At 40.7% G+C, this 12,437-nt stretch overlaps 1 protein-coding gene across 1 annotated transcript; it reads left to right on the forward strand.

Annotated features, from left to right (window-relative positions):
• The first annotated feature begins 9,188 nt into the window (after window positions 1–9,188).
• On the forward strand, window positions 9,189–11,108 carry LOC107633578 (uncharacterized). The gene has a single exon (XM_088507470.1). It carries the CDS (start codon window positions 9,189–9,191, stop codon window positions 11,106–11,108), a length of 1,920 nt encoding a protein of 639 aa, XP_088363596.1.
• Window positions 11,109–12,437: the final 1,329 nt, after the last annotated feature.

Genomic DNA, 12,437 nt, shown 5'->3' on the forward strand with positions numbered 1-12,437 from the left:
AATCACATTCACTAAAGAGGACGCATCCGGTATCATCTCGGGACACGACGACCCCATGGTCATCACCATCATACTGGCAAATGCCAATCTGCACCGCACATTAATAGACTAAGGGAGCTCCGCCGACATCTTATTCAAAACTGCCTTCGACAAGCTCGGCCTAGAAGACAAGGAGCTTAAGGGATACCTGAACAGTCTGTTCGGACTGGGAGATACCCCGGTACAACCATTAGGATACGTATCACTACATACAACCTTCGGAAAAGGGAACCAATCCAGAACACTCAAAATAGACTACATTGTGGTCGACGTGAGTTCAGCCTACAATGCTCTAATAGGTCGGACCACACTAAATCAACTCGGGGCAATAGTCTCGACTCCACATCTATGCATGAAATTCCCAATTACAGAGGGGATAGCCATAATAAAAGCAGACCAAAAGATGGCACGCCGCTGTTATAACGAAAGTCTAAACCTCAGAGGCAGAGGAGAAGAATTCCACACAATTGAGCTTGGCGGAGTTCAGAGACGAGAAGAGCTCCGTTCGCAGCCAGAAGGTGAGATAGAGAAGGTTCAGATCGGAGACACCTCGGACAAAATGACTAATATCGGCACGATCCTGAGAGGAGACTCAAAAGAATTACTGGTACAATTCTTACGAGATAATGTCGATCTCTTCGCATGGAAAGCCGCAGACATGCCAGGCATGGACCCCATGCTAATGTGCCACAAGTTGGCGGTCTATCCAGGATCTCGGCCGGTACAGCAAAGACGAAGAAAACTTGGGCCAGAGCGATCCCAAGCTGTGGAAGAACAGGTATAAGCATTACTGGAGGCAGGATTCATAAGAGAGGTCAAGTACCCACTATGGCTAGCCAACGTCGTCTTGGTGAGAAAATCAAATGGGAAGTGGCGAATATGCACCGATTACACCGATCTCAACAAAGCCTGCCCAAAAGATCCTTACCCACTCCCAAGTATCGACGCTCTGGTCGATGCTTCCTCCGGATATAGATACCTCTCGTTTATGGACGCATATTCGGGATACAACCAAATCCCCATGTATCCACCAGATCAAGAAAAGACCTCGTTTTTAACGCTGAAAGCAAACTACTGCTACATTGTGATGCCTTTCGGTCTCAAGAATGCGGGAGCTACTTATCATAGGCTAATGAATAAAGTCTTCTCAGATCACATCGGGAAAATCATGGAAGTCTATGTGGACAACATGTTGATAAAGACACAAAGTGAAGAAACATTTTTATCCGACCTGGCTCAAGTGTTTGACACTATAAGGAAGCATGACATGCGACTCAATCCCGCAAAATGCACCTTTGCAGTAGAAGCGGGCAAATTTTTAGGTTTCATGCTCACACAAAGAGGAATTGAAGCAAATCCGGATAAATTTCAAGCCATACTCAACATGAAAAGCCCAACCTGTGTCAAAGAAGTACAACAACTCAACGGGAGATTGGCCGCCCTATCCAGGTTCTTAGCAGGATCAGCGATAAGATCTATCCCCTTCTATGCTACTTTAAGAAAGGGAAAGCAGTTCGAATGGACAACAGAATGTGAACAAGCCTTCCAAGACTTCAAGGATTTCTTAGGACGGCCACCTATCCTATCTCGGCCACAAAAAGGAGAACCGCTCATATTATATCTCGCAGTAGAAAGCCGGGTAATAGCCTCAGCACTAGTCAGAGAAGACGAAAGTGGGCAACAACCCGTCTACTTCATTAGTAAAGCGCTACAAGGATCCGAGTTGAACTACCAGAAAATTGAAAAGTTTGCCTATACTCTCGTTCTAACATCTCGACGACTTCACCTGTACTTCCAGGCTCACACAATTAAGGTTCGAACTAACCAGCCCATAAAAGAAATATTGCAGAAAACAGATTTAACAGGCAGAATTTTACAATGGACAGTCGAGTTATCCGAGTTCGACCTCCAATATGAAGCTCGGACGGCCATCAAATCACAGTATCTGGCCGACTTCATCGCAGAATTCACAGATGCCCCGGAAATCCCCACAGAATGGAATCTCTATGTGGACGGTTCTTCAAATAAGACTGGAAGTGGCGCAAGTGTGATAATAGAAAGCAACCAAGGAACCCAAGTTGAGCTCTCCCTTAAATTCGGGTTCCCGGCCTTAAACAATCAGGCGGAATATGAAGCATTATTAGCTGGTTTGAAGCTGGCTAAAGAGGTTGGAGCTCAAAAACTCAACATTTATAGCGATTCACAAGTAGTCACCTCACAGATAATAGGGAGCTACCAAGCCAAAGATTCCACCATGAAAAAGTATTTGGATAAAACCAAAGAATAGCTCGGACAACTCGGGGAATATAAGATCCGCCATATACCCCGCGAACAAAATACCCGAGCTGACGCACTCTCGAAACTAGCCAGCACCAAACCAGGAGGCAACAATAGAAGCCTCATCCAGGAAATGCTACAGAACCCGTCAATCTTGGAAGAGGAAAAATGCCTAGCCGTAACAAGTCAAGACCAAGGATGGATGACCCCCATAATTAACTACCTCAAAACAGAAACACTCCCCACAGAAGAAAAGGAGGCAAAGAGGTTAAAAAGGGAGGCACAGTACTACACTGTCACAAACAACATCCTGTACAAAAGAGGGATCTCAATACCATTACTAAAATGTGTGCCGACCAACAACACAAAGGAAGTTCTAGAAGAAGTACACGGCGGCATTTGCGGCAATCATCTCGGAGCACGAGCTCTCGCCAAAAAAGTACTCCGGGCAGGATTTTATTGGCCAACTCTACAGAAAGAAGCTACATAATTTGTAAAGACATGCTCACCATGTCAGAAACATGCCAACTTTCACATCGCCCCGCCAGAAGAGCTCATTAGTGTAACTTCGCCTTGGCCATTTGCAAAATGGGGACTTGATCTTCTCGGACCCTTCCCCCAGGGATCAGGACAAGTTAAATTCCTCATAGTAGGGGTAGACTATTTCACAAAGTGGATCGAGGCAGAGCCCCTAGCCAACGCACTGCTCAAAGAAGCAGGAAATTCCTATATATAAACATTGTCACAAGGTTCGGGGTTCCACACTCCATCACCACAGACAATGGCACTCAATTCACAGATGCAGGCTTCAGAAAGTTAGTAGCCGACTTAAACATAAAGGACCAGTACACCTCCGTGGAACATCCGCAAGCCAATGGACAGGCTGAAGCTGCCAACAAAGTCATATTGGCCGGGTTAAAACGGAGATTACAAGACGCAAAGGGAGCTTAGGCAAAAGAGCTTCCACAAGTTCTATGGGTGTATCGAACGACGCCACACTCCACCACAAAGGAATCCCCCTTCCGGTTAGTATACGGAATAGAGGCAATGATTCCAGTAGAGATTGAGGAAGGATCGCCTAGAGTGGTTCATTACAATGAGGGAGCAAATTCCCAACTTCAAAGGGAAGAGCTCGACCTACTACCTGAAATCCAAGAAAGAGCTCGAATCAGGGAAGAAGCACTAAAGCGTCGAATGGCTTCCAGATATAATCAAAGGGTAGTGCCGAGAATTTTTGCAGAAAATGATCTCATCCTAATCCGAAATGATATTGGAACAACTCGACCAGGAGAAGGAAAGTTGGCAGCAAACTGGAAAGTACTTGGGAAGGGCTACTACAGACTGTCCGAACTCGATGGATGAGAGCTTCCCAGATCATGGCACGCCTGCAACCTAAGAAGGTACTACAGCTAGAAAAAGTAAAGATCTCACCACTGGATACACTCTTTTTCCTGAAAAGGTTTTTTAATGAGGCACCAAGCTGAGACTCAGACACTATCCGACTTAAAGGGATGAAAAATTCCCACATGTATATATTTGCACTTTCCTTTAATAAAATATATTTTAGATATTCTACAAGTTTTCAAGACGCATTAATCTGAAGCATTCATCGTCTGATTATAAAGCAACAGATCGGCATAAAGTGAAAAGCAACTTCACTGCACGATCACGATAAAGACAATCGTCCGATAAAGGTGAAAACGCGATTCACCTAAAAGACGATCTAAAGATAGCAACCACCTTCTACAAATCGGCAAAGATGAACACAGAATAATGTAAGAAGTTATAGAAAGTGATCCGAAAAAGAACCTGACGAGGTCTTATGGATTGCTAAATAATAACTTAAAGACTGGCCGACGTAAAGTAGTCGGATCAAGTCAACCCAAGTTACAAGTAAACCCTAGAAAGAGGTCTGGCCAACCCTATTAAAGAAGATTACTTTAACTTAGAAGGGCCCGACATAACAAAGTCAGCCCAAAATGAAAAAGTTATAGAAGTAATCCCTGAAAGAGATCTGATAAAGATCCAAGAAAGAGGATTACAAAATAACTTGGAAGAGACCGACATAACAAAGTCGGTTTCCTACAATGAACAAGTTATAAAAGTAATCCCTGAAAGAGACCTGACAAAGCTCCAAGAAAGAGGATTACAAAAATAACTTAGAAGAGGACAACGTAAATAAGTCGGCCTCCTACAAAACAAGTTATAAAAATTCTTGAAAGAGACCTGACAAAGGTCCAAGAAAGAGGATTACAAAAATAACTTAGAAGAAGATGACGTAAAGAAGTCGGCCTCCTACAAAACAAGTTATAAAAGTAATCCCTGAAAGAGACCTGACAAAGGTCCAAGAAAGAGGATTACAAAAATAACTTAGAAGAGAACGACGTAAAGAAGTCGGCCTTCTACAAAAACCAAGTTATAAAAGTAGTCCTTAAAAAGAGATCTGGCAAAGATTCAAAAAAGAGGACTATAAAAATAACTAGAAAGAGGACTAACGTAAAGAAATCGGTTATGAAAGTGCTAAAGATACAAGCAAAAGCGAGAAAACCGAAAAACAAGTTGGACCCACACAGCCACAACCTCAAAGGATCCAAGCTACAAACAATAAGTACAAAGCAATCCAAAGAGGACGAGCCGCAAGATTCCAACACTCTCAAAAACCAGAAGAGATACCAAGTTAAATGCAAAAAAGCGTGATATAATCTACAAAAGTTAGAAAGCTTCAGAGGCCACCAAAATCTACCTCAAAAAGCTAGAAAGCTACCTTTGTTTTTCAAAATAAAGGTTGCTAGGCAAGCGACTAGAAAGTGTCAGCAGTTAACAAAACAATAAAGAGTTTAAAAGCCCACAAGCCGGGCCAGCTACACAAATGTTCAGAGAGAAATCAACAAACATCGGGAGCCTTCTTGGCAGCATCATTAGGGGGAGAAGGAGGGCGAGTCTGAATAGGCACAGCATCCACAGTACCATCCTCCCAGTTCAGAATCTGGCAATCCGGATCGGCTACAACCGGAGGAGCTGAAGAAGTCGACACTTTGGCAGAGGACACAGGGGGAGGTTCAACATCATCATCCTCGTCATCAGGGACAATCTTGCCATCCTTGACAACGTTATCCAGGCTAAAGAGGGTAAGGTCGGCCTCGGGAGCAATAACCCGAACTTGTTCCTTCAGGTTCTCGTAAGCAGCAGTCACACTGCCAACGAGATGACCCTGAGGCTCAGAGTAAACTTCCCGGGAACTCTCCAGCTCCCCCCTCAGACATATCACCTCCCGATAAGACGTAACATAGCTATCCTTATGCATCAGTGCCGTGTCCTCGGCCAGCCGCACAGAAGCTGCCAAAGCAAGAGAATTCGCCTTCTCGTTCTCCAAATCCTTCTCCAACTTGGCAACCTTTACCTCAAGCTCCTCTTTAAGGCCCTTCATCCGGTTGAACTCCTACTTCGCCTCCTCCATAAACTCTTTGGTGGCATGGAGAGGAATATTTTGAGCAGTTCGGTACAAAGCAGCCCCATATACGCCATTTTTACACTGTTTCGGGCCATAAATTCCAGATGGCGAAGGATAGACACATCGTCCATAGGAAGAGCACCGTAGGGACCAATTTGCTGATCCACGAATTCGATCGCATTGAAGTCGGGAGCATCAAAGTTGAAAGGCTCAGCCGTTTTTTGTTTCTTATTGGGAGGAGTGCCAGAAGGAGCGGCAGAAGTTGGTGGAGGGTCAGCCAGACGAACTCGGGGAGTGGGGATCACCTCCCTCGCCCCAGGAGAACTCGGCATGGACGGCTTCACACTCACTTGGGAAGATCCCTCCCCGGCCGCCTTGGCCGAGATGTTTTTAGCAGCAGTCGCCTTCTGTGCTCTTTTAAAAGCCTTCATGGATTCATTATTCTTCATTGCCTCTGCAAATAAAACATAACAGTAAGAAATTAAGCTGCAAGTCGGAAAGGCATTTACAAACAATATAAACAGATAATCAGGAACGCAAAATACCCATCTCGGTTTGAAGAAGAGAAGGATTGGTTAAAAATTTCTTTGTATCAAGATGGGGAGGTTGACCCCAGTGTTCTTCCAAGACGGTCACAAAAGCTCGCTCAGTTTCATCCAACATCTCCCACGTGTATCTGGACACTCTCACATCTTTTTGCCATTCCAAGAGAAAGGCGGGCTCATCATTTTCATCCAGAAAAAAGGGCCGAGCTCCTTCAACAGCTCGGACCTTGAAAAAGTAATTTTTAAAATCGCAAAACGATTCGTCAAACATGGAGAAGACCTTCTTTCCCTGGGAAGATCGAAAGAAGACCCAAGCTGCCTTCTTTTTTACTACTCCAGGCTTTGTCAAAACAAATAGATAGAAGAAGAGAGATTGCGAGGCAGGAATACCGAAACCATCACACAACAATTGAAAAATTTTCAAGAAGCCCCAGGAATTAGGGTGAAGATGAGAGGGAGCAACATTACAGGACCATAACAGGTTGGTCTCAAAATCAGTAAAAGGGAGGGTGATATCCAGCTGACCAAAGAAGAAGTCATAATCATAAAAATAAGGGCGATCTCTAACAACCCGAGTAGAGAAACAAACTCTCTCTTCAGAAAAGGGAAGGACAAGTTCGTAATTCTTTTCATCACCTGCACTACTACAGACCCTATGAAACTGCCTAAGCTGCGCACAAAACTCGGAATCAACCAAAGAGACACACATAAGAACCATTGAGTCCACCCAATCGGCCATGCCCTCAGGAACCTGGGAAGACATCTCTACAACGTTATTGTGAGAAGACATGAGACCAACTAATCCTACAATAAGAAAAGAAGAATGGATTACTAAAAAGCATCTCGGACAAAGGGTGAAACAACTCGACTAATATGATACAGAAGAACAAAAAGGAAAGAAAAACCCCAAGACTCAAACCAAAGTCCTGGGGCATCCTTTGGAGGTAGTAACAAAGCACCGTTTCAGGAAAAAACTACCGCTTACATTCCAGCATCTCTTAAACAAGAATAGAAGACCCCAAACATTGAAGCACGACAAGTAGAAAGCGTCAAAGATACTTCCTTTTTTAGGATCAAACAAAATTATCACTCAAAGCTTCGAAACCAAAAGCACTAACAACAGGCAGAAGCCCTAAAAACAGCAAGCAATAGGAAAAGCGAAAAATCATGCAAAGAGGCAAAGAAACTACAGAACACACCACGATCAGGCATAAGCAAAGACAGAAAGATCCAAACTTTTTCCAGCCAAAATCAAAAATTTCTCAAAATAAATGGCGTAAAGGAAGGAAGTAAGAAGAACCAAACCTGGAAAATGGGAGAAAAGCTACGAAAGAAAGCAGAAAAACGGAAGGCGAAATCCAAAATCACCCCTCTTCCACGAAAACAGCAACAAAGCAAGCGTCATAGGAAGGAGCTATGGACTCAAAGCCAGAAACAGAAAGCGAGAGAGTAAAGGGAGAAGTTACGAAGAAAGAGTGAAGAAGAGAAACCGTTTCCTGAGTGTAAAGTTCAAAAATAAAGAAGTTAAGGGAAACGGAGCAATTAATGCCAAATTAATTAGGGCATTAAACCCTCGCACGTTCCCCATAACAAGGCGCTAATACAAAAGCGCGTGCTTTTAGAGGAAAATGTTCTACATTCAAAAAAAAGGTTCTACAAAAGAGGAAGTTGACAAAATGCTCGAGTTCGGCTCCACCCGAGAAGGATCGAAGTCCTAAAACCAAGACTCGACCTCCAAAAGAAAGACCGAGCTCGAGCAGGGGCACTGTTCATACCCTGGGTCGAGCTATCCGACCCGGGATGATCGGTGACAAAGCGACCGACCTCTTCAGGTCAGACTATCCGACCTCTTCCCAAAAGAGGTCAGCCAAATCGACAGGAAAGCCCGAAAAATGGGCCCAACTCAAGGAATACGACCCGGATCCAAAGGCAGTCCAAGCCTATAGAGATAAGGGCGGTTCCATTGAAGATAAGCTAACCTCGCCAAAAGATAAGATAAGATAAGATAATTAACTTATCTTATCTAAAAAGGTCACTCTACAACTACTATAAATACACTGGAGCACCCAGGTATAACTCATACTCTGATTCTACTAAAAACCTGCTTAATACCCGTGCTAACTTAAGCATCGGAGTCTCTTGCAGGTACCCTCCACCCTCCGGTGACCAAGGATCAGCAGTGCAGCAAGTCCAACAAGTCGGACACAACAGCTCCGGCCGCCACCAGCCAGCCGGACACGCCATCTCCGACCAGTACAGAAGATCTCATCCGAGATCGACCTCCAGTTTCAGGTAACCCTCGGAACAATTATTATTATTGATATTTAATTAATAAAAAATATTTAGATTTTGTTTATTTATGTAAGTATATAAATTTTTGATTTTTTTTTCAGGTAAAAAGAAATTAGAATATTTTATGATGAAAAAGCAAAGTAAAATTGATGCAATTTTTAAGAGAAAAGCTACTGATAATGTTGGAGTTCAAACAAGTCAACCCTCTAATCTTATTTCACAAGAAGTTCAAGTAAGTGAGCTCTCTAATCTTACTCAAAATACACATCAACATGAAACCAAAGTACCAAGATTAGAAAGAGATGTTGATATCTCTTTACTAGAAAGGGATCCAGGAAAGCGACATCCAATTTGACAGTATAATGTCAATGAACGTGATAAGATTCGTAGAGCATACATAATAGCTGGGCCATACCAACCAACTAATATTAGCTATCCAGCTTCTGGTAATAACAATCACCGTCGATATTTTCAATCTTCTTGGTTTAAGAAATTTTCAAGTTGGTTAGAATATTCACCAAAAAAAGATGCTGCTTATTGTTTGCCTTGCTACTTGTTTGGTAAACATTATGGTGCTCGCAATGATGGAAAAAAATGCATTTTCAGAGTTAGGATTTAGTAATTGGAAGAAAGTAAACAATGGGGTAAATTGTGCATTTGTATGTCACGAGGGTTCTATTCCTAATTCTCCCCATAATTTATGTGTGAAATCTTGTGATGATTTAATGGCTCAATCTAAGCATATAGACAAAGTTCTTGATAGGCATAGTGATGAAACTATTGCAAATAATCGTTTAAGGTTAAAGACATCTATTAATACTATTCGATGGCTTGCATTTCAAGCATGTGCATTTAGAGGCGATGATGAAAGTCTTGGATCTTTGAATAGGGGAAATTTTATTGAGTTAATTAAGCTTTTAGCTTCCTGTAATCAGAATGTTAATAATGTTGTCCTTGAAAATGCTCCTGGAAATGCTCAATATATATCTCCCGGTGTTCAGAAAGATATATTGCATATCTTTGCTAGAAAAGTGCGTGCAACAATTCGAGAAGAAATTGGTGATTCTAAATTTTGTATAATTATTGATGAAGCAAGAGATGAGTCAAAGCGAGAACAAATGTCTGTGGTTTTGAGATTTGTAGACAAGCACGGTTGTGTTCAAGAAAGATTTTTTGATCTTATACATGTTTCTGATACATGTTCTTTGACATTGAAAACAGAAATTTCATTAGTTCTTTCTCGTTATAATCTTGATGTCCAAAATCTTAGGGGACAAGGGTACGATGGAGCTAGTAATATGCGTGATGAATGGAATGGATTGCAAGCTCTATTTCTGAAAGATTGTCCTTTTGCTTATTACATTCATTGTCTTGCTCATCAATTACAATTAGCACTTGTTTCTGCAGCCAAAGAAGTTTGTTATGTTCATCAATTCATTTCAAAACTTACATTAATTGTGAATGTTGTGACTGTTTCTCCTAAATGTCATGATCAGTTAAGGGTTGCTCAAGCAAATAATGTTGCAAACTTAATTGCCAATGATCAAATTGTGACAGGTAGTGGACTTAATCAAATTGGTACTTTGCAAAGAGCTGGAGATACTAGATGGGGGTCTCATTTGAATTCTGTACGTAGCTTGTTATGCATGTTTGATGCTACTTGTGAAGTTCTTGAAAAAAGCACCGAAGAAGGTAATTTCTCCACTCGTGGTGATGCTAGTGCTGCTTATGATGCTATCACATCCTTTGAATTTGTCTTTGTTTTGCATTTGATGAGAAATATTTTGGAAGTTAGTCATGATTTTTGTCAAGCTTTGCAACGAAAAAATCAAGACATATTGAATGCTTTAACTCTGGTTTCTACTACCAAGACTTTAATCCAAAGAATGAGAGAATCAAGTTGGGAGGCTTTCATAAAAGAAGTTATACTATTTTGTGAGAAACATGAAGTTGAAGTTCCTGATATGAATGCATTGCATATTCCTAGAAGAGGCCGAACTCGCAAAATTGTTGATCAAATTTCAGTGGAGCATCATTACCGTGTTAATTTATTTCTGGCTGTAATTGATACACAATTGCAAGAGCTTAATGGAAGATTCAACGATAATATGGTGGAATTGCTTACTTTAAGTTCAACTTTAGATCCCAGAGATAATTATAAGTTCTTCAGTGTCAACAAAGTATGTGAATTAGTAGAACGGTTTTATCCAGGTGACTTCAGTGACCAAGAGAAATTTCACATTAGAATGCAAGCTCAACATTATGAACTTGATGTTCCTAATCATGCTGAATTAACTAACTTGTGCACAATTTCGGAGTTATGTCAAGGATTAACGAAGACAGGAAAGTCTTTAACATATCCTTTGATTGATCATTTGATTCGCTTGGTATTAACTTTCCCTGTTTCAACTGCTACAACTGAGAGATCTTTTTCAGCTATGAATATTGTGAAGAATAGACTCAGAAACAAAATGGACGATGAATTGCTTGCTAATTGTCTTTAGATTTACATTGAGAAGAAGATTGTTGAAAAATTTGACACAGATTCTATTATTGATGAATTTTATGATATGAAAAATCGACGTGTACCACTTCGTTAGTAAAAAGTACACATTTTTTTATACTTTAAATATATATTCTCTATCTGTATATTTTTTTTAATACATCTTACACTATAATTTATTTGCATATATTTTTTTATATTATACATATTATTGCGCCCCCCCCCCCCCCCATAACAACATTTCTAGATCCGTCCCTGGGTGTGCGGGCGCACAAGGCTGTCCGTGCGCACATATTAGAAATCCTGAAATTCTGTAACTTTGCAGAATTTCACATTTTTAACACCATCTTTGAATGATCAGAACTTTCTCTACAAAATTCCAAATTTCACAAACTTTATATCGATTAAAAGGATTTTCAAAGATCTTTAGTTCTAGATAAGTTTCATCAGATTTTGAAAACCGAGGCAAAAGTTATGATCAAACAAAGTTCACTAAAAACCAACTTTTTACCAAAAACCTCAAGAACTCAATTTCACCAATTTCCACAATTCAAAGACAAGCTAACCATACCCCAAACAATACCAAAACAACATCAAGGTCCATACCATTACTCTCTCAACTCAATCATCCATAATATTCCCATTTACACCATTTATCACCATCAAAGTCCTTAATCATCAACATCCAAAACCATCATAAACACTCATAATCATCATCAACCAACAACAACATCAACAACCACTACAAATCCTCATCAATTTCAATAATCATTACCAAACAAAATCTAACATTAACCAAGTCCATTATAAAACTCATCAACACCAATAATACTCAACAATCATTATAAACTACAATAACCAACTATAAAATCATCATCAACATCCATCTTCAAATTTCAACACCCACCAACACAATTCATCAATATTCATCATTTATCAATACCAAGCATCACACTCAATCTCATTTCACGTCAATCTAAATATTTTACACCATATTATCATTACAACATCATAATTCATCAATATACTCAAAAATCATCAACCCATCATAACTCATCATAAATCATCATTCAACAGCTCAAATCCTCAAATCATTATACATCATCATCATACAACAATCCCAACAACCAATTTAATTCAATCCTATCCTATGGGTCACTAGCCTAATGTTCAGAAACATTACATATTACATAAAGGAAACCGAAATCATACCTTGGCCGATTCCCAAATGCTCCAAACACCAAAACAAAATCACCAAACTTGATCCAAAGCCTCAACCAACTCCAACAAACACCAAAGCTCAAACTAACAACACATATATCACTAAAAT

Source organism: Arachis ipaensis, chromosome B3 (genome assembly GCF_059453495.1).
Source record: "Arachis ipaensis isolate K30076 ecotype BB chromosome B3, ASM5945349v1, whole genome shotgun sequence".
Lineage (NCBI taxonomy): Eukaryota > Viridiplantae > Streptophyta > Magnoliopsida > Fabales > Fabaceae > Arachis > Arachis ipaensis.

Excerpts from the sequence above, each read along its gene's own strand:
- LOC107633578 (XM_088507470.1), top strand. The coding sequence starts at position 9,189 with ATGGAAAAAAATGCATTTTCAGAGTTAGGATTTAGTAATTGGAAGAAA.